Source organism: Molossus molossus, unplaced genomic scaffold (assembly GCF_014108415.1).
Source record: "Molossus molossus isolate mMolMol1 unplaced genomic scaffold, mMolMol1.p scaffold_m16_p_16, whole genome shotgun sequence".
NCBI lineage: Eukaryota > Metazoa > Chordata > Mammalia > Chiroptera > Molossidae > Molossus > Molossus molossus.
In genome coordinates, this window is record NW_023425351.1 from 24,550,765 (window position 1) to 24,573,464 (window position 22,700).

The window sequence follows — 22,700 nt, forward strand, 5'->3', positions numbered from 1 at the left end:
GAATGTTTTTTTCCCCAAAGCCCATTTAACAAGCTTAATTTTCTCGTCAGTTTGATCTAGTCTATTTCAAGTGCTATCAAATAAAGCATAAGCATTAGGAATTCATTTTTGTGTTAAATGTCCTGGTCCGTCTTCAAACGATTTCATCTTTGATGGATGCAACAGATCTATCAATCAGTGTCCCCCCTATAACAATTGTGTATCTGCCGATTTTCGCTCTAAGTATTGTTAGGATTTACGCTGCTATGGGTTTCATTACACCAGAGCTCTGTGAATTGAACTATAAATCACAATTCAAGCTTGAGAGCAGCTGCCAGTGTCCAGACATGTGGCTGGTGGGTGTCATTGTCTTTTTGGTCGTCTTCATTTCAAACCTTCCCTTCCTTGTCATTAAATCCAACTTACTTACCTAAAGGTCCTTCCCTTCCCTGCTCGTATATCGCCACCCCCACCCCTTAACCTCTGGTCTTGTTCTTCCAGGTCAGCCCAGTCAGCTACAACATTACTGCTTTTCCTGTGGCGGAGGCGGAGAAATGTCAGAACAGGCTGCATCTCTTGCAAGCCCCTTCTCCAGACTGTCAACAAGGGAACAACTTCAGCCTCTCTTCCCAAAGTGTCACGCCGAACGACAAAGTTACTGAAACGTACGATACGGAACCCTTCCCACGCCCGGTCTTGACAAATCAGCTCCACCTGCATTTCCCAGCTAATAAACAACAGCTCTTCTGCTTCATCACAAAGGGTGATAATCCCGGCCGCACTGCACGGTCCGCCCACAAAATCTTATGTTCTCAAGTGGGGGTCAAGCCCTGCCGCGTTGCCGGAGCCCAGCACACTGCCCTTCCTCCTGCCCCTGCCCCTGCCCCACACCGGGCTGAGTTGCCGTCAACTCCAGCCCGGCAGCCAAGAGCTCCGCCAGGGCTCGGAGGGGCCAGAGGCTCCGGCTGGGCGAGCCCCGGACCGGCTCCGCAGCCCACCCCGCCCCCAGGCCTCCTCCCGGCTCACCTAAGGCCACCTCGCAGGCTTTGCGCAGCTGGGAGTGATGCGCCTTCTTCACTTCCTTGTCGGCCAAAATCTTCTCCAGGGCCCGCGTCAGGAACATGTTCTTGGTCTTTTTCCCCTCATACATGGACGCAGAGAAGGAGGCGGCGGCTGTCCGACCCGCGGCTCCCGGCGGCTGGACGCGAGGAGCAGGGGGAGGAAGAGAAGAGAAAGGAGAGGGGGTGGAGGTGGGGGCGAGGAGGCGTGGAGGGCAGCGGCTGGAGCAGGAAGGGGCGGGCGGGACCGCCGCCGTGCGGCCCGGGGGCGCGGAGGTCTTCGCCACTCCGAGGCCGCCCCCGGAGAGCGGAGCTGGGGGACCTCGGCTTCTCCCGGCAGGGGGGGTCGCTTCCCCGCCACCCCCTCACTCGCCCCTCTGGCCCGAGCAGCGAGGGAGCCCAGTCCGGGTGGCCGACCGCTGGGGACCCAGACGCGAGCCTGCAAAGCCTCAGAGGCCCGGCAAGCGCAGGGCTGCCCTGGCTACTGTGGGGATGAGTGCCCGCCGCGGCCGAGGACTGGCCTCCATCACCGCCGGCCTGCCCCGGCCGCCATGTTGGGAGGAAACGACGCGTCACGCAGCGTCCGAACGGCTGCAGAAGAGGAAGCAGCGGCGGTGGCTGGTGCTGCCCGCCCTGAGCGGCCGGCGCAGGAGGCAGGGGGCGGAGGGCTGCGCGGGAGGAGCGGAGCTGCAGCTCTACGGCGGCCCGGCGGGGCCTCGCCGCCTCCCGCGTTCTCCTGCAGGGCGGCGTGGGGTGTGGCGTGCGGCCGGCCTCTTGCTGCGGTGCAGGGGCGCTTTGGCCCCTGCGGTGGGACTGTGGCCCCCGAGGGACCCCTGCTCTCACCCGCGGACAAGACTCCTGGCTACGCTGCACCCCCTTCTCCGACTTTCTAGAGATCCCGTTGGTGGGAGCGCAGCCTCTTCAGCTCCAGGAGTCGCGGAAATACCCGCGGAGCCCAGTCTAAGCGGCACTATCCTCCTGCCACGCTCGATGCTGTGCCCAGGTGCACAGGACTGCCAATCCCGAGCTGTGCCCTCCAACTGTGTCAGGAAGGATTCTCTCGGGAAGAGCAAGCTAAAATCAATTTGACAAGGATTCACTTTTTCAATTTGACATTTCGCTTTTTCATTCTGTGGAATAAATTGGTACTTTCTAGGTTTCAGATCCCTTCTGAACTGAGCCTAAAGTTAAGCGAACTGGCAAATACTCCTGATTGATGAGGTCCCTTTGGGTTCTGTGTCACTGTGCCTTAATACTGCCATTCTGTCCAGGGTGTGAAAACCAGTTTCAGAATGGGAAAAGCTTTAAGTGCAAATAGATATTCACAGACACACACGTGACCATGTGTCTGCTTTTAGTATCAAAGAATCATTAAAATTTCTGTTTCACTCAGAGCAGAAAAGAATCAAGAATGCTATAAAATATATGCAAAGAATTTACTTGGTAATCTAGGTGCACTAAAGTTCAAAGCTACTGTGTGGCTCTATCAATACTGGGTCCCAAATTGTTAGAAAATGCCTCTCACTGTTCTATCCATTCAATTGCCCTGACTGTAGACTTGTCCTAATGTAACCATTCAAACCCAAGAATGGAGAAGCGGAGCTGGGGGATTTTGTCAGCCAAAATCTTCTCCAGGGCCACACGATTTGGGACTGGCAGAAAAACCATGGGAAATAAAAATGTAAACTTTGAAGCTGACTCTGAATTAAAGTAGACAATTAGATTGATGTTTTAAACCTTGTTGTCCTGAGAAACAACTTCATTAATTTCATTTTAGAGACTATTTCTAGATTACGGGAAGTTAGAGATTCAGTATACTACAGCAGTCATGATATTGATTTCTGTGTATACATAGATTATAAAATTTTTGAGAGCAAGTGCCATTTCTAACTTATCTTCATTTCTTCATAATGCCAGTGTCAGTACAGAGATACATCGTGTTCCCCAGGCTCCATTGCAGTTAGGTATTGTATAAGTCATTCATATTTAGCCCATTAGAAAAAAAATCCAGAAGAATTTTCCATGCTCTTTTCCCTTCTATGGCCACATAATGAAGAAGGCAAAGCTCCAAGTTAGAAGGATCCTGGGTCCTACCACTTAGAGGAGAGCCATCCACCCATTAGGAATATTTGTTTGGACTACAGAGCAAACTCTTCATTTATGTTTAGCAGCTAGCTTTATCCTAAATAATACAAGGTATTCGTTAATGAATACAGAAACCTCTGTGCTTAAAGAGCTCAGAGTCTACTGCATAGCACATAATGCAGTCCAATCATCTTGTCTGCGTACTTGTTTATTGGTCGGTTATATGTTTCCCTCATTAAATCAAGGATTTTGTTTGTATATTCACTTCCAGAATCTAGAACAGTCACTGGCATAGAGAAGCACTTTGGTATAAACTTGAGTAAAAACTTGGATAAATGAAAGACACTGAGGTAAGTCAAGCATTCTTCTCATCCTTGTGGAGTTTATAGTATATAATAGGGAAAAGGATATTAAACAACTAAATCACTAATGAATTAATATATGATTATAAATGGGTTAAGTATGATTTAAGAAAAGAATAGAGGCCTGGCCGGTTTGGCTCAGCAGTTAGAACGTCGGCCCATGGACTGGAGGGACCCGAGTTCGGTTCCCCCTAAGGGCACGTACCTAGTTTGCAGTTTGTCCCCTGCCCCAGTTGGGGTCATGTGGGTGGCAACCAGTCGATGTTTCTCGCTCTCTCTCTCTCTCTCTCTCTCTCCCTCCACTCTCTCTCTCTCTCCCTCCCTCCACTCTATCTGAAGATAAATGCAAAAAAAAAAAAAAAATGTCCTTGGGTGAGGATAAAAAAAAAAAAAGAATAAAGTGCTATGAGAAGATCTACTTTAGATTTAGGATTTAGGAATGGCTTCCCTAAAAAAGTAACATATGAACTGAGACCTGAGGAAGAGTAGAAATTAGCCAAACTAAATCAAGGAAGAACTTTTCAGGCAGTCTCTCGGGTTGGGGAGGAAGCTGGGCAAGTTTCAGGACCCAAAACAAGGCAGTGTGGCTAGTTGTTGCCACGGTAAAATGGTGCCAGTAAGGATAAAGAGGGAACTAGTAAGCACATCAGACAGAATTTTATAGGCCATGTTAAGGGATTTGGGATTTTATCCCGATACTAATTGAAATCTATTGAAGGATTAAGTAGGGAGTGAGTGATCAAATTGGTGATTTAAGAGTAGCCCCACTGTTGTATGGAGAGTGGATTGGAAGGGGACAAGAGTGGATGTGGACAGAACAGGGAGGAGGTGATTACAACAGTGCAGCATTGCTTGGGCTGGGGTCCAGGACCACCATGCAAGGTTTTGGAGGTCATCCACTACACAGATGGCAAATGAGGCTGAAATCCAGCCCCAGCATCTGCCCAGGGGAAGGAGTCTCCTTTTTCCAATTTCCATAAGTGTTAGCCAATTGGTGTCTAAATGATGGCAGTGGAGATGGAGCAAAATGGAGATCTGAGGTATATTACAGTGGCAGAATGGACAGATTTTGTAATGAATTGTGAAGATAGGAGAAAGGAAGAGGTCTCAAACAAATGCCATTTTTCCAATCACAACCAGTGAATGAATAGAAATGCTGTTTGTGGAAGATGGCTTGGGGCTCTTTGTGGGTTAGGAATAAATTTGAGGGTGAGAGTGCAGTTTTCAGTTTTAGAAGAATCATCTCTTCTGAGATATGATCTAACCCTCTCAGAAGGAATGGACTCCTTTCTCACAAGGGACAATGTATCCCCCTCCATTGTTGAATCCAAGACTTCACCCAAAAGGTGGTTGTGATGGGGAGCAGGGGTGTGTACAGCCTTGGGAGGTAGGCACTCTCACCCAACTTGAAACTCAAGATGTTAACTCCGACCCTCCTGGAGAAAAAGATAGGGTAAGACTAAAATAAAGCTGATGTCCTTGAAAGATAAAGGAAAAGGTAATATTCTTGTCATTTATTCACAAGTGAAGGGGAAGGGTTTGGTGGTACCAGAATTAGGCAATTTTTACACAAAATTTTGAGTATATTTCCCTTTACGTGTTTCCATATTGTTGTTATTGTTCTTGGTGCTTATCCAATGTATTTAAAGAAGAAACTTAATCTCAGTATTCACCTGCATTTGATTCATTGCTGTTTTTGAAACATTCAAGTTCTATATTTCTGAAATGCCTGTCATCCTCTAAATTTTAAAATATATATTTTTAATACATGATTGCTCTGAGTCCATTTTTGCCTCTTAGTCTGCAATCTCACCTTCCTATCACTTAATTACCCCTAATCATTTTCCCTTTCATCTATAACTTTGCTATATGTTAGCTGCCTTGACTTTTCTCCTTGGATAATATTACCACTTTGATTTTAATATCAAACAATAAAAGACTTTAACCTGGATTTTAGGAGCTTGGTTGGTGTGCTTTATCATCATCCTTTAAAATATAGAAATAAGTTCGCTGTAGTAAATATAGATATACGTTCAGTATAACATGAAAATGATATAAAATCTAAAAATTTTAATTAATGCTGAGTAGATCTGATGGATGTTACAAGCCAATATTAGTTGACATAAAAAATAGCATCAGCCCTGGCCGGTTTGGCTCAGCTGTTAAAGCATCGGCCCACAGACCAATGAGTCATGGGTTCAATTCCGGTCAAGGGCACGTACCTCAGTTTCGGTTCATCCCTGGCCCTGATTGGGTCATGCAGGAGGCAACCAGTTGATGTGGCTCTATCACAGCGATGTTTCTCTCTGTCTCTCTCTCTCTCCCTCCCTCCCTCCCATTCTATCTGATAATAAGTAGAAAAATATCCTCAGGTGAATAAACAAACAAACAAACAAAAAATAGCATCATGTTCACTTGACTAAGATAAAATACCTGAAGGTTCCAGTAGTCTTTCACATTATGTCTCAATTCTATTAGCTTTCCAAACATTCCAAAATCTGACCCTTCCCTAAACTAATTTCTCAGTAATGGTAATAATAATCGTAATTTATATAGAGCTTGTAATGAGCCAGCCTCAATAACCCAAATAAAGACATTTCCATTGTTATCCCTGATTTATAGATGAAGAAACAGAATTTAGGTAACTTGCCCAAGTCATACAATTAATAAGTGGTGGAGCCAGGATTACAGTTTGGAAAATCTGGCTCCAGAGCCCATACTTTAAGCAACTAAGCTATTGTGCCTCTCTAAGTAGTCTTTTCTTATAACCTCCTTCCCTGCTCACTTCATCCTCCCTTGAAATTCACAAGTAGGTACTCAAGTTCATACCCATTCTCCTCCTCTCTTTTCTCCACATATCCAAACAAACACCAAGCTTTTCTGCTTCTGCATGCCTTTATCTTTCAGCAATCCAGAGCACCCATCACCACCTTTATTTGTTTGTTTTCCCCAAAGGATTCCCAAACTTTAAAGCCTCCTTGAAATTCATCCCCTCCTATGTTTTCTTCTACCTCCAACAGCAACAGTTCCTCCCTTCTCTATACTTTAATAGCATCAGCTACCTTACACTTTACACCTAATTATAAATCCATGGTAGTGCTTAGTCAGACTGCAGATTTTTTAAGACCAGGGATATAAGAGAAGATAAAGCAGGCAATTTAGGGAAAGATGGGAAGCATTGATTAAATAGAAACATCAATTTTGCTGAGATCACAATAATGACATGACTAATATAAGAAAGGCAATCTCCAAAGTAAGTTGTCTGCTTTCTTGCTTTTCATGTGAAGAGGCTTGTAAGCTAATTTGATATTCCTGCTTTATCAAGTCTGCTTGTTTTCATCTTGTTTATTAAGGAAATAAGTGAATAAAGTGTGTCTTCAAACTCAGGGTCCTGTTCATTGTTTGGTAGGGAAAGTATCAATACACTGGACAGGCAGACGGAAGGGAGCATGATAGATTAAATAATTTCATTAAAAAAGAAAACATAAGAGGAGTAAGCAATTTTTATTGAATAAGAGATAATTGATAATTAAAGTGATTTTAAAAAAAAATTAGAGTGTTGCAGAAAAAAAAAATTACAAATTTAAAGCCAGAAGTTGGAGGTAATAGATTTTTCATGAATTTTAAATCAAGTGCTAATATTTTGCAGAATAATAAAACAAAATATAAGCACTTAAATTTCATTAGAATATCTAAGTTATATAATTTTCTAAGGTGGTAGAAAATAGTCCATGGCACTATTCTCTTCTTTACTGTGTACATTGTTATAATTTCTTGTATATAGTTACACTAATGATAGCTATTACTTACTAGGTGCTTCCTTTGTATGATACCTTTCACAAGCATTAATTCATTTAATCCTTAAAAACAACTCAGCCATATATGTTATTAGTCCTCTTTTTAACAAATGAGGGGGAAAAGGTTAGGGAAGTTAATTGCCCAAGTTTACAGAACAAAAGATAAAAATAAGTTTGTCACTTGCCAAAGTTCATGCGTGCTTGTAACCATTGTTCTATCCTGCCTTTCTTAGTCACATATCCACTTGAAAATGCCTTTTCACTGATATTGTACCAAAATTATTTTATTTTAAAAATATTTTTAATTGATATATATTTTTTTTTAGAGAGAGAGGAAGGGAGAAAGAGATAGAAACCTCAACGTGAGAGAGAAACATCGATTGGCTGCCTCCTGCAAACCCCCTACTGGGGATTGAGTCTGAAACTCTGGGCATGTACCCTGACCAGGAATCAAACCCGGACCTCTCAGTCCATGGGACAATGCTAAATCCACTGAGCCACACTGGCCAGGTGTACCATAATTATTTTACTTTTTTTTGTTGTTGTTGTTCAGGTAGAGTGGGAGGGAGAGAAAGGAACGGAGAGAGAGAGAGAGAAACATCGATGTGAAAGGAACACATCGAGTGGCTGCCACCCACACAACCGACCAGGACCGGGGACAAACTGCAACCGAGGTACGCGCCCTTAGCGGGAACCGAACCCGGGTCTCTCAGGACCGCAGGCCGACACTCTAACCGCTGAACCAAACCAGCCAGGGCTGTACCATAATTATTTTAAACTATTCTCAACAACTAGCACACTGAACTGAATGTTAAATATTAATGGTTATATGGGCATTAATTTTCTGGAAGTCAGGTTTTTTTTAAAAAAAATTAAAAATGGGAATTTTTGTTCAAAGCCTGCCTTTTAAAAAATTGAATTGTAGTTTGAAACCTCCAGAAAAATAATTACTAGGTCCAGGTGGTTTTGCTAGTGAATTTTATCAAACATTTAAAGAAAAACACCAACACCATCTCTCAGAAAATAGAAGAGAAGGGAACACTTGTCAACTTGTTTTATGAGACCAGTATAACTCTAAAACCAAAACTGGATTCATACAGTACAAGAAATAACTATAGACCAATATCCCCTATGAACATAGATGTAAAAATCCTCAACAAAATATTGGCATATAAAATTCAGCAAAATATAAAAGAATACATCACAACAAAAGGGAAAGGGGCTCGTCTGGGAATGCAGGCTGGCTCAATATTAGAAAATCAAGCAATGTAACTGACCACACTGACAGACTAAGAAATAAACACTACACAATCATATCAATTGAAGAGGACAAAACACTGGATAATATTCAATGTTTATTCAAGATATTCTCAGCAAACATCCCCGATCTAATTAAAGGCATCTTCAAAAGAACCAACATCATAATTTTAAAAAATTAAATAGTGAAAAACTGGATGCTAAGATGAGAAACAAGGCAAGACTGTCCCTCCTCACTACTCCCATTCAGTATCACACTGGAGGTCTTGGCCAGTGCAATAAAACAAGAGAAAGAAATGGCACAGAGATTAGAATGCCATCCCAATATGCCAAGGTTGCAGGGCACATACAAGGATTAAGCAATGAATGCATAAAGAAGTGGAACAACAAAAATCAATCTCTCTCTCTATCTCTCATCAATCAATAAAAAATTAAATAAAAAAAACTCCACAAAATCAAACCCAAAACTTCTAGAACTTATGATTGAGTTTAGCAAAATCATTAGGATACAAAGTCACTGCATAAAAATTTTTTGTAGTTGTATAAATTATGAATGTACAATCAGAAGCCAAAAATTTTAAAATGCTGCTTAGATTCGAGTTCAAAATAAAATGCTTTATTATAAATCTAACAAAACATCTGTAGAATCCTATGCTGAAAACAATAAAATGCTAATGAAAGAACTCAAAGAAGACCTAAATAAATGGAGAAACATATCATGTTCATGGATTGGAAGACATTGTAAAAATGTCAACTAATCTTACAGATTTAGCACAGTTCTAATTCTGTAGTTAGAGAGCAGCTTATTCTAAAATTTATATTGAAAGGTAATGTAACTAGAATAGTTATAACAGGTTTTATAAAAGAGAATAAAATTGGATGAATCACTACCCAATATTAGCTTTAATGTAAATTGTGATCATCAAGACACTTGTACTGGCTAAGGGATAGTCAAATAGATTACAGAAAAGAATAGAAAGTCCAGACAGACCCATATAAATGTAGCTAATTGATGTTTGACAAGGATTCAAAAGCAATTTAAGGAAAGAAAGGATAGTGATTTCAGGAAATAGAATTGAAATAATTGGACATCCATATGTTAAAACAACAACCCAGCTTCAACCTAAAGGAAATACTTTATATAAAAATGAACTCAAAACAGGCCATAGATCTAAGTATAAAATGTAAAGCTAGAAAACTTTCAGAAATAAACATAGGCTAAAATTTTTATGAGCTGGGGTTAGGTAGAAGTTCTTAGTCATGATATCAAACGCATGATCCATGAAAGAAAAATGTTGATTAATTGGACTTCACCAAACTTAAAACTTTTGCTCTGTGAAAGACACTGTTAAGAGAATAAAAAGGCAAGCTACAAAATGAGAGAAAATATTTGAAAATCACATTATCTGACAAATGGCTTGTATTCCGAATACATATCTTTTAAATTCTCAAAACTTTTGTTCACATGCTTATGGAAATTCTATTCATACTAAAAACTGGGAACTTGTATGTCTTTCATTGAGTAAATGAATTAACAAACAGTGGTGCATTAGAATAATATTCAGCAAACCAAAATATAAATTATTGATAAACACAACTTGGATAAATCTCAAAGACATTATGCTGAATGAAACAAGCCTGTCTCAAAGGTTTCATACTGTATGATCTATTTCTATGACATTCTCAAAAAGGCAAAAGTATAGGAACAAATCCATCAGTTGTCATCAGCTGCTGCATGTGGAGGTAGAAGGTGTGTATAAAGAACTTTTTTTTTTTTTGATGGAGGGAATGGTGGAAATGTTCTGTATCCTGATTATGGTGGTAGTTACATGAATCTGTACATATGTGTTCAAATTCATAGATCTGCTCACAAGAAAATGTAAATTTTACTTTATGATGCTTTTTTTAAAACCTTCTACTTTTAACACCACCATCTATCAATTTTATCTCTATGAGACTACTAAATCAGAACCCACTGGATATAAGGTAGAGATGACTAATTCTGAAGATTTTTAGATAATTGAGAGAAATACAGATTTGCTATATCAAGCAGTAGAAAAATATCAGAGTACTGGGGGAAAGAGGGTCTGGTTAGTAAAGAACCTAAATCATCCAAATTGGCCATGAGTGGAATTTTCTAGGTAATTACACGAGATTTCACTCAGCAATAAGCAAGCAAGACTCTTGAAATGCCTAAATAATTCCACTTTAGTAATTTTCATTTTTGAAACTCTCCATGAACATTTATACACTTTCAGAGTTCTTTTTAGTGATTTACCACTGTTTCAACCTGAAAGAGTTTCTGCATTTTCCTGACACATCATTCATAATCCCAAGGGAATCCCTTACATGCTGGAAAATGTAAACATTGTTTAAAATATCATCTGATATATAGTTAAGTCAAGTCTTAATTTATAAAAATATTTAAGAAAAATTTGAAGTTATTAGAGCAATATTAACAATTAAGACTTTATCTTGTGTATAAATACATTTTTCTCCCAGTGGCTGGAAAACTGGATTATAATTTGTTTTCATCTGCAGTTTTAAGAGTTGTCAGTTCCAGTTACATTAATTCATTAATTTAAAAGTACCTTAAACTATGGTACATCCATTTAATGGCATACTTTGTAGCCATAATAAAGAATGAGGGTGCTTTTTTTTTTAAATCCTCACCAGGGGACATTGTTAGAGGAAGAGATAGAGAGAGAGAGAAACATTAATTGGTTGCCTTCCATTAAGTGCACTGATCAGGGATTGAACCACAATACTAGAGAACCCACAATGTTCTCTGACCAGGAATCGAACTGCAACCTTTCAGTGCACAGGACCACTCTCATTCAACTGAGCTACTCCACCTGGGCGAGGATGCTTTTAATATACTGATATGCAGTGATCTCTAATATGTATTGGGTGTAAAAAAAAAAAAAGAACCAAACTTTCAATAGTAGGCATAATATACTATCATTTGTGCAGAAATGGGGGAAAGTAAATACAGTGTATTTACTTTAATTTGCTTGGATTATCTCTACAGAGGAGGGTATTGGGTGTTCCTGGGTGACATTGGATATATTACTGGTAACCATTTATATTTTGAAACCTGTGAATGCATTCCCTTTAAGAAAAATAAAATCATTCCCTATTCTTTTCAAAGAAAGAGCATCTATATAATTTTTTTTTTTAATTGTCTGGAAAAAGAAGAAACCAATTCAATTTGCTTCTTGGGGCTAACATTTTCATTTAATAGAAATGTACTAAAGAACAAATTTCTCATGTCTGATTTTTTTCTAAAAAATATATCTAAAGTATATCTAAAGTGTGTATGTTTCTTTGAATACTCTAATACCATGCTTTTCAAAGTATTGTTCGAGGACCAGTAGCAGTGGAAGCTGGCTAGAAATGCAGAATCCTTCTGCCCTACCCCAGACATCCCAAACCAGAATCAGTACTTTAGCAAGATCCCACACAGGGATTTATGTGCACCTTAAAGTGTGAGAAGTACTGCCCCAACAGGCACGATAGAGCTGGATGAAGACAGTGCCAATAGCCCTGAGATATTAAGAAAATTGATGTTCTATCAGGGTACAGAGAGAAAGGTCACTGAGCAGGCTTTGGTGAAGTTTGTTAAAGAACCAAAGGAAATCTTAGAAAAATCTTAGAACATCGAGTCAAAAGGGTAATCCTAGCTCCTATGGGTAAATAAAATTGCAATACATTTTCTACTTAATCTATGAATAACCCAAGAATACAAGCAAAAATCATCATTGGAGATCCCCCAAAAGATGCATTCATCAGCCGTTTCAAAAGTTAAGCCCAATTAAAATAAAACTCTTGATAAGCATCTATCCACTTTCAATCAAGTCTCCTCATCTCTGGCCTTTTCCCCCATCCCACCACCATTTATCCAACAGTAAGAATGTTTCTTCTGAAACAAAAGTCAAATCATGCCATTGCTGCACCAGACACCCTTCAGTGGCTGCCCATTTTACTGAGTAAAAGCTACAGTCCTAACACCGACCTAGAAGACTGTGCAAGGCACCTGTCTCCACAGACACTCAACTACTCTCTCCTTGGCTTGCTCAGCTCCAGGCACTGTGGCCTCCTTGTCATTTTCTGAACTTGTCAAGCGTGCTCTGCTTCCATATCTTTGCATTTGTTCCTTCTGCCTAAGATCCTCTTCCTTTAAGTCTCTGCTCAAGGGTCATCTGATAAGCAAAGGCCTTCCCTGACCACACTAGGTAAAAGGCCTTGCCCCACTCCTCTCTCTGCTTTTACCCCATGGTGCTGATCACTTCTCATACCATTTACTTATTTTATCGGGGGGGGGGGGGGGGTGTGTGTGTCATTTTCCCCTTCCTCTAAAATATAAGCTCTTCAAAGTTTGAGACTTTATTTTGATTGTCGTTATAGCTCCAGTGCCTAAAAGAGGGATAATTGTTGAGTGAATGAGTAAATGATTTTATCTCAGTCTACTCAGGCTAATATAACAAAATGCCATAGATTGGGTGGCTTAAACAACAGAACTCTATTTCTCACAGTTCTTTCTGGAAGCTGGAAGTCCAAAATCATGGTGCTGGTTGATATGGTTTCTTGTGAGGACCCTCTTCTTGGCTTGTAGATTTATCTCCTAAGACTCACACTGGGAGTTAGGGCTTCAAAATATGAATTTGGGGAGGGGGGGCAATTCAGTCCATAGCAGATCCCATAACCAACTCACTCATATTATCATCATGGAAATTGCCCCCTTAGGCTGCATTAAAAAAAAATCTTATCCCATTCAAGGCTGCATTTTAGAATGTATTCGTATGTAATTTCCCCTGAACAAAAATGCTGGAGCCATGTTATTTGATATGATTTTCCCTGTGTATGTATAGGGGTGGCTCTAGACATGGAGAGGTCTCTCACAGTCAACAGTCAGATGTCCTTGAACACATATTTTTAAATATTAAGAAAGGAAAAAAAAAAGAATTTAGGGTATTTGTTGTAGTTCCTTCTCAGTTCTTTATCTTCCTTGACCTGTAACTTGAATGAAATATTACTTTATAAAATAAAGTAATTGCAGCTGCTCTGAAATGCTACATGTCTACACCACATAGTACAGAAATCTTTCCTGTTTGCCAATTGCTTCTGCAGTTGTGAAAGTATTAGGAACAACTTATAAAACAAATACATTTAAGCAAATGTTGCCCCTCTTCTAGTATTGTAAATCTATTTACTATAGGAACTGGTTTTCCACTGGTCACTAGAATTATCTATGGACAAGTTTCATTCAACACAGAGTGCCCAGACTGACAAGACTTTCCTTGACCAAATTCTAGTCTGACTCCTCCAAGTGCTCTTCTCAACTAGGCCTCAACCTTGTCCTGTAAAACCCACAGACTCAGCATGAATAATTTTACCCATCCTCTGCCTCCTCACCCCATCTTCCACACACACACACACACACACACACACACACTAAGAGACTTCAAAGAACACTAGCATGGTGTCTAACAGCTGAAGTCTGTGTCCCTAGGACACCACCAGCCCCCTTAAATTCCTGCCTGAGAAAGCTCAAGGCTTCCAGGAGAGTTTACTGTTTGTTCCAGCCAAAACTTGGTGACAGGCAGGCCCCTAAACTGCCTCTTGGAAGAGTTACTTCAGAAACTTTGCAATTATAAATACTTTCTCTGCTTCTTTGAGATGCAAATCTCTACCACCCAGACTGGCTTCTCAAGAATCTCAAGGATCTTTCTTTAAAATGCAAACATTCAAGGAGTTAGCTCTCCCTCCAGGTCCCAGTGGGAGGGGAGTAGAGGGCCTAACCTTGGTGGGTGTAGTTCTCTAACTTGCACCGCTGCCTGTTTTAAAGACAGGAGAAATTTGTTCCTCCTTAAAATAAATGTCAATTAATAAACACAGATGGTCTAGTCACATGGACCCTAAACACCTCTCAGTGCCTTTTCCTTGGCATACCAACTTTAAGAAGTCTCTTGTTGCCCTGGCTGGTTTGGCTCAGTGGTTAGAGCGTGGGCCAGCCGTCCAGAGAGACCTGTGTTCCGTTTCCTAGTGCTAAGGGCAAGTACCTCGGTTGCAGTTTGTCCCCGGCCCCAGTTGGAGCTGTGTGGGAGCCAGCCACTCGATGTGTCCCTTTGATGTGGATGTTTCTCTCTCTCTCTCCCTCTCACTCTATCTGAATAAAAATGGAAAAATGTCCTCAGGTGAGGATAAAAAAAGAAAAAAGAAGTCTCTTGTCTTTTGTTCAGACAAAGTTGACTTCACACAGGGCCCTCTAACCTACTGCAATAGTAATTGCTAAATAAAATCTACCATTACTGCTTTAACTAGAGTCCAGATTTATTTGTCTTTGACTAGACCAGGCTCAGAGATTCAGTTTCAGTAAATCTATGGTGAGGCCTAGGTATCAGGATTTTATAAAACCTCCAAAAGAGAGTCTTGCAAATAACTTCTCTACAACAATGGTTCTTAAAAAGAGACCTCTGGACCAACAGTACTATCACGACCCAGGAATGTGTTAGAAAAGCACCTGAAGGGGTCCACAGGAAGCTTTCCCAAAATGTGCCACTTTGAGTTGAGGCAATCAAGACCAGCAGACTAAGAAAAAAAAAAAAAGGAAGAAGAAAAACCTTTCACTTATTCCTTAACTGCCTAAAAGAATTTAGTTGAGGGCCTAGCCCCAAAAGAGAGCTATGCCCAGAGATAACTATAGAGTGGGGGCCAGATGTGGGTAGCCTGGGGGAGCTTAGCAGCTCCTGGAGTTCAAAAATCCTATCAGTGCCCCACTGTCTCTGTAAATATTTGCTCTTCTTATTTTTTTGGAAATTATCTTTCTCCACAGGGAAGTCCTAGACTCCTCTTTTTTCCTTAGCTCAGGACGGCATATAAGCCTCAATTTCCTGACTGCCTGTAGATCTCCCATTCTTATGGAAGCCTCATATGTACATAATTTATTTTTCTCTCCCATTAACCTGCTTATGTCAATTTAATTGTTTGACCAGCCAAAAGAAGCTAGAAGGACAGAAGCCCTGCTCCAAACCTACTGAATGTGGACTCCGGGGGGTAGGCCCAGCCGCCTGTGTTTCAACAAGAGCTCATGGTGATTCTGATGGACTCAAGTTTGAGTATTTCTGCTGAAGGGGGTTAAATTGGCTCCAGGAACAGTAATTAGAACCTGGTTAGTTAACTGACTCAGAGCCTGGTTATGTCAATAAACATTAACCTGAAGAATGTCTGTAAAATTTCCTACTCTTGCTCCATTTCTTTCTTCTCCTTTCCCCACTCTTTTCTCTAAAATGAGTTAGAAGGACCCCTGTCCACCAACACTCTTGGAAAACATCATTAATCTTAAAGTTATAACACAATTTCTAAATGACAATGACAAAATAGACCACTGAAAATGGTAAGTAGAATGTAGCTCTCATAAAATGGATTCTCATCCTCCTCCCTTTAAAAATTGCTACATATCCGCCCCTGGCCGGTTTGGCTCAGCGGTTAGAGCATTGGCCTGCGGTCCAGAGAGACCCGGGTTTGGTTCATGCTAAGGGCATGTACCTCAGTTACAGTTTGTCCCCAGCCCTGGTTGCATTGTGCAGGTGGCAGCCACTTGATGTGTTCCTTTCACATCGACGTTTCTCTCTCTCTCTCTCTCCCTCCTGCTCTATCTGAACAAAAAAATGGAAAAATGTCCTCGGGTGAGGATAAAAAAATAAAATAAAATGATAGTATTAAAATATGGTGTGTAATTTAAATAAATAAAAAAAAATTGCTACATATCCCACCCTGGCCAGTTTGGCTCAGTGGTAGAGTGTCGGCCCACAGACCAATGAGTCTCGGGTTTGATTCCAGCCAAGGGAATGTATCTCGGTTGCAGTTTGTCCCCAGCCCTGGTAAGGGTTGTGTGGGAGGCAACCAGTCGATGTGTCCCTCTCATGTCGATGTTGCGCTCTCTCTCTCTCTCTCTCCCACTCTATCTGAGGATGAATAGAGGAATATACTCGGGTGAGGATTAAAAAAATAAAATAAAAATTGCTACATATCCCAAAATGTGCCTTTTGGCCAACATTTTTGTAACTGAATATATGTTTTAGAGAGAAAAACTAGAAAAGAAAAACGATGGTGTTTTTATGTGATGGTATTTATATATTGCCTCTCCTTTCTACTTTTATAGTTAAGGATTAAGTATGTCTGATTCCAGAATATATAGTGCCAGGTCTTTGTAAGCCTCTTCCTTCTCACTACCAGAGAGGAGGAGGTATTTTTAGGGGCAGGAGGGAGAAATAGAATAGTGGGAACTAGCTACAGTTATAAGACATATTAATCATGCTCTGTTAACTGTGATTGCTTTGTTGTGATTAAAGAAAGCACATTCTGACCTGGCTGGGAATTTTACATCCTGGGACCCAGGAATTAATCTAGAATGCAGCTCATTCTCTTTACCAGAGAACTGCCCCTTCATCATGGAAAGACTACAAACCTTGGAGCCCTGGAGGGGTACCCTGGAGACAACCCTTTGTAACCCGAGCCCACATTCCCCAGCCTGAATTACTTCCCCATGCCTGTAATCTGTAACTGGTTTACTCATTGTTATTCCTTTTGTCTACTTCCCCACGTAGTCTTTATCCTTCTACCCAATATAACCCAATATAAGCAGTTGGCTTATGGGGGTGGGGGGCAGACTTTTCAGGGATGACCTGCTGCTTTCTCTCATACTGTTGGCAATATTGGAATAAATGCTTATATATGATTCATCCTTGTCTCTGCTTAACTGGTTCAAGTAGTGACAGGCAGCCCAGACCCATTCATCATCTGGTTTCATTATGGAGGGATGCTGACAATCATTTCTTCTTGATGGAGAAGAGAAGGTCCTTGAGAGAGGGAAGCAGAAATTTTTTTCTATTTTTTGCTCAAGCCAGTGACAGACAGTTATGGCTCGTTTAAGCACTTTATCTCATTTGCAAATGGAAAAACACATTCCACAAAAAGAAGTCTCTGCTTCTGGAAATACTTGTTTCAGGGGGAAAAAATGGTTTGAGAAATATTTACTTGGGGCAAATATATTCTCTTGTTTTTCTTTTTTTTTTATCCTCACCCGAGGACATTTTTCCATATTTTGTTCAGATAGAGTGGGAGTGAGAGAGAGAGAGAGAGAGAGAGAGAGAGAGAGAAACATCGACGTGAAAGGGACACATCGAGTGGTTGCCACGCACACGACCCAACCAGGGCCGGGGACAAACTGCAACCAAGTTACGTGCCTTTAGTGGGAACCGAACTCTGGTCTCTCTGGACCACAGGTCGACGCTCTAATCACTGAGCAAGACCGGCCAGGACATTCTCTTGTTTTTCTAAGTTAAATAGTTATTGCAAAATACAGGATATGGTAAAAGACAAAAAAAATGTACTGAGTAAGTGCGACTTTCAAAGCATAGAAAATAACCCTTAACTATAGAAACAAATTTTGGCAAAAGGGATATATATCTCTTTGTATTTCTTACATCAGGATTTTTATTTTGTAAACATGTACTAGTTTCTAGAGACTTGCTTCAGTTAGTGGCAAATTGGCAATATAATTTGGGGAGATCCATTTCTGAAGGGTGTCAACAATTTCTTTCCTCAAAGAATTATCAGTTCCACTTCCTCTTCAAACAACCAACATTATTTGAGTGGAATTTTAATTTTTACTTAAAAACTGCTTTTAAGTGGCTTTGAAACTCTTCAACAACTGCCTGCAACTCTCCAGTCTGAACCGCCATTGCCTTGTTTGCCTGAGCATTACGGCCAACAGGTTAAACCAGTCTCCAAGTCTGTCCCATCTGCCCTCCTCTCCTACCCTTTAACATGTTTTATGTGACAAAGGTGAGTTCAGTTTGAAGGGGCGGGGTGGTTTTGAGTCATTTCTCTGTACTTCCTCTCCAGTGATATTATCTGCTACTCCACCTTGAAATCCTACAGCCATTTCTACAAGATTCATTACTCCACTTCATTGAGCAACTGCTCCTGTTAGCGAAAGCCTTAGAACAAAAAGCAAAAACCAAAAAAAACAGTGACAGCAAGCAACAACTTCAGTTGCAATTGTTAAATTCCAGTCTGAGATACACCTGTGAACTTACTATATTAAGTATGGAGGGAAATCTCTCAACTTTGAAACCTTGTGATTCTGTCAAAATTCTTGGGTAGAAGAAGCTGGAGAAGAAATCTCTGACCTATAACTTAATATATGTATATGTTTTATTTTTACACACTGCTGGCTTACTGTCTTTCATAAAACCCTATATGCTACCCTTCGAGGATGCAAGGGGATAATAAGACAAGGTACCAGTCTTCAAAAAACTGACAGTGGTGTTAGAAGGGAGGATGCAAACATGTAAAACAGTAACTAACTGTGAAGCAGTTGAAATATGTAATAATACAGAGATTTATGCACAGAACGAAGGGAGCAAAGAGACAAGAGTGACCAACTATGGTCCCTGCTTGAAGGGAGTTTTATGTAGCAGTCTAGGAGTGAACAGATCTCAGGTTCAAATAAACTCATTAAGATGAGAAAGACTTCAATGGAATGGATTCAATAATATAATATATATGAAAGTCCTTGGCACATGGCTTCAATTATTGTTGCAAGAAGCAGTTGGCGTTTGAGTTGAACCCTGAAAGATAAAACAAATTTAAAGCAAGGAGAAAAGTATTCCAGGCTGAGGGAACAGTCTGGGTATGGAGCGGTGACCATTTGAGGCTCAGGAGGAAAATGGGGAACAAAGGGTTGATGATATGCTTCCAGCAACAGGTGCCTGGAGAGAGAAAAAACAGAATGTGGAAGTCCTGTTAGACAGTCTTGAGAGCTATGTGTAACATGCCACAGAGTTTGGAAAAAGTGAAGAAAGTGTGGGTTTTTTTTTTTTTTTTTTTGTATCCTCACCCAAGAACATTTCTGCATTTATCTTCAGATAGAGTGGAAGGGAGAGAGGGAGGAAAAGAGAGAGAAACATCAATGTGAGAGAGCCACATCAACTGGTTGCCACCCACACAACCCCAACCATGGCTGGGGACAAACTGCCACTGAGGTTGTGCCCTTAGTGGGAACTGAACCCGGTCTCTCTGGTCTGCAGCCAGACACTCCAAATGCTGAGCCAAAGCAGCCAGGGCAAGAAGTGGTTATTTTACCTCTCCCTTCAGACATATCATCAGCTTTTTTCTAGTCCACCTCTGATAAAATTAACAGAGGAGAGTAAAGAGATTTACATGTTGCAACAAACAAGGACCTGCCTATAGTGCCCTCTTGTCCTAATTAAGGAATTGCTTGTCCTTATCAAGGAACTGTGAAATATTAGTCCATTCCCTCTCCCACCACGACCCCTCTCCCACCCAGGCCGCCACGTCTCTTCCACGGGTACCAACACCATCAACAGGTACCTCACCGTGTCTGACAACCTCCCTCCCCCATCTCTGAATGCGAGGCACCACCACAGCCACAAACACAGCAGAGAGAGGCGGCAGACGGCACTGCACACTGTCCTGCGTGTGAATGCCACGCTTTGTTCCTGGGAAGGATACGTGTCAGCTGAGGGAACCAGGTGGTGCCTGGTACTCAATAACTACCTAGTGAATGGAGTCTTAATTGTTTAGGAGCTCTCGATTAAAATAAACTGCCACTTTGTGCGGCGTGAATCTTCCTACGTCAATTTTCTCAATAAATGACATTAAGAACGTTAAGGAGCAATTTTGGCATTGTCAGTTTTGAGCCTGAATGCTGAATAATTTTTACCACAGCCCTTGTTACTATTTTATTATTATTTGAAAAAAAATGACAAACATGAAATTTTCCTAGTTATAAAGGTAATATATATTTCTATGAAACTCAGAAAGTATCAAACACCCTCCCTTTCAAAGCTACGCCACCCCCCCCATCCCAATAAACAGAACCATCCATCAGTTTCCAATTTTGCTGTAATAAATTACCACAAACTTGAGCCTTAAAAATTTTTGGTATCTTACAGTTCTGGAGCTCAGAAGTCTGACCCAGGTCTCGATGGGCTAAAATAAGGTGTCAACAGGCTGCGTTGATTCTGGGGGTTCTAGGAGAGAACGTGTTTCCTTGCCTTTTCCAGCTAACTGAGGCAGCCCACGTTCTTTGGCCTGTCCCCTTCTTCCATCTTCAAAGCCAGCACTTTTGCCCTTCTCTGACCATCCCACCATAGTCACATCAACCCCTGACTCGGTTTTAGTGCTTCCCTCTTCCACTTTTAAGGACCCTGTGATTACATTGGGCCCACCTGGATAGCCCAGGATAATCGATTTGCTAATCAGCATCTACAACCTGAATTACTCTTGCCACCTAATGTAACATATTCACAGGTTCTGGGGATTAGACGTGGATATCTGGGAAGGGAGGTGGTTATCATTCTATCACACCCATAATCTCCACACTCAGAAACAGTAATAAGAAACATTTTACTATATGACTTTCTAATCTTTTTTCAGTTCACATAAATGCAAATATACACTAAATGTAAAAGTGTTTCCCACTCTAAAGTGGGATAATAACTGTGGGGAATGGAGTTTTCTGTGTAACTAGACAGTTTTTTCAGTTTTCTGAAAAACATGTAGGTCAGTCTCTACTTTGAGTTCAGTTTATAATCCATAAAGCTACTTTGAATATAAGTAAATATTGAAGAGTCAATAAACGTGGCCCCACCTGTCCCCTTTCCCCCATCCATTAGTGCGTGCTGATTTAAGAGTTGGCTGAATTGGGCAAGAAAGTTTTAAACTTCCCTTCTGGGAAGAATCAGGGTTATTCCAATGAAAACAGGAGCCATTGGCAGTAGTGAAACCTGTTGTGTTCACACTTGTAACACAGCCTTGTATTAATCATCCTTCAGCCTACTGAGTTCTGTGAAAAAGAGATCTTGCTTATGCATATATTCTAATAATTTGTATCTGGGCAACTATTTCCTTCTTCCTGCAGTGTCCTAAGATTACACAAATAAGAGTAGTACTCTTCATATCAGATATTTTTCTCCTGGCAGGTCACTCATGAGTCACCACCAAAGATTTTTATAGGATTGTCCTCACAGACCAGTCTCTAGGCAGGGAGTTGAAAACAACATAGCAATTCTTGTGCTGAAGAAATTTCAAAATGGCAAAATGTGTTTGAGTAACCAAGTGAAATCAAGAAAACCATGTGGAGTTTTCTTTGAGTAACTTAATTACAACTGCAAAGGATGTGCTGTTTATTTATAGAGTATCTTTCCCCAAAAGACAGTAAATTGCCAAATTACTATGTTCTCTCTCCCTCTCTTTTTAAAAAAACCCTCACCCAATTTTCTATTTATCATCAGATAGGGTGGGAGCGAGGGAGAGAGAGAAACATTCATGTGAGAGAGACATATCAGCTGGTTGCCTCCCACACAACCCAACCAGGGCTGGGGATGAACTGCAACCCAAGTATGTATTCTTGACTGGAATCGAACCCGAGACTCATCGGTCCACCGGGCGACACTAACCGCTGAACCAAACTGGTTAGGGCATCATGTTATCTCTTAAAAGACAGGAAGGAAGAGGCATTTTGGTAAAGTTTATCTTTTCTGGTGATAAGGTAGAAGAGTCTTTCATTTCAACTTTCCCTCCCTTTTCTTTTCCCATTTTTCTCATCCCTTTAGAACCCCAATTCCAAATGGTGAAAGGATGAGCAGCAACTAAGTCCAGAGATGGGGTAACGAGTAACAGCAGTCAATCACTGTTCTAATCCAGGTGTGACCTGCTTCTCTCCCTGTCCCGTAAGGTCTCAATAAAATGAAACCAGTCCCCCAATTCCAAGGCTTGTGACTGATTTCTAGAAATTACTAAGCAGTTTATAGTCTCAAAGTCACCTCTGGCTCCCAGCTTTTGTTTTCTCAATTTATGGACTGCTTTATTGTTTCACATGATTTGCTTCTGTTCAGCAATGCATTGACTCAGATGTCACATTGAGGCTCTTTCTCAGTTTTTACACACACACACACACACACACACACACACACGCACACACGCACACACACACACATGCACGTCATGCCCATAGGTTGTCTGCATGGTAAGTAGACTTTACTAAAGATTCTCTATTTCCATTTCTTTCTCTTCCTCACCTGGTGCCCGAGTTTAAAGTAATCACCAACCCAGTTCCTCCTTCCTCTTGG

General features: G+C 41.0%; 1 protein-coding gene across 1 annotated transcript in view; it reads right to left on the reverse strand.

Moving 5' to 3' along the window:
- Positions 1-1,598, reverse strand: part of ARFGEF1 (ADP ribosylation factor guanine nucleotide exchange factor 1) — a 134,221-nt gene extending 132,623 nt beyond the window's left edge. The window contains exon 1 of the mRNA XM_036264377.1: positions 1,006-1,598. Coding sequence (XP_036120270.1) covers positions 1,006-1,129 — 124 coding nt within the window. The 5' untranslated portion in view covers positions 1,130-1,598. The remainder of the gene's footprint in view (positions 1-1,005) is intronic.
- Between the last annotated feature and the right edge of the window lie 21,102 nt (positions 1,599-22,700).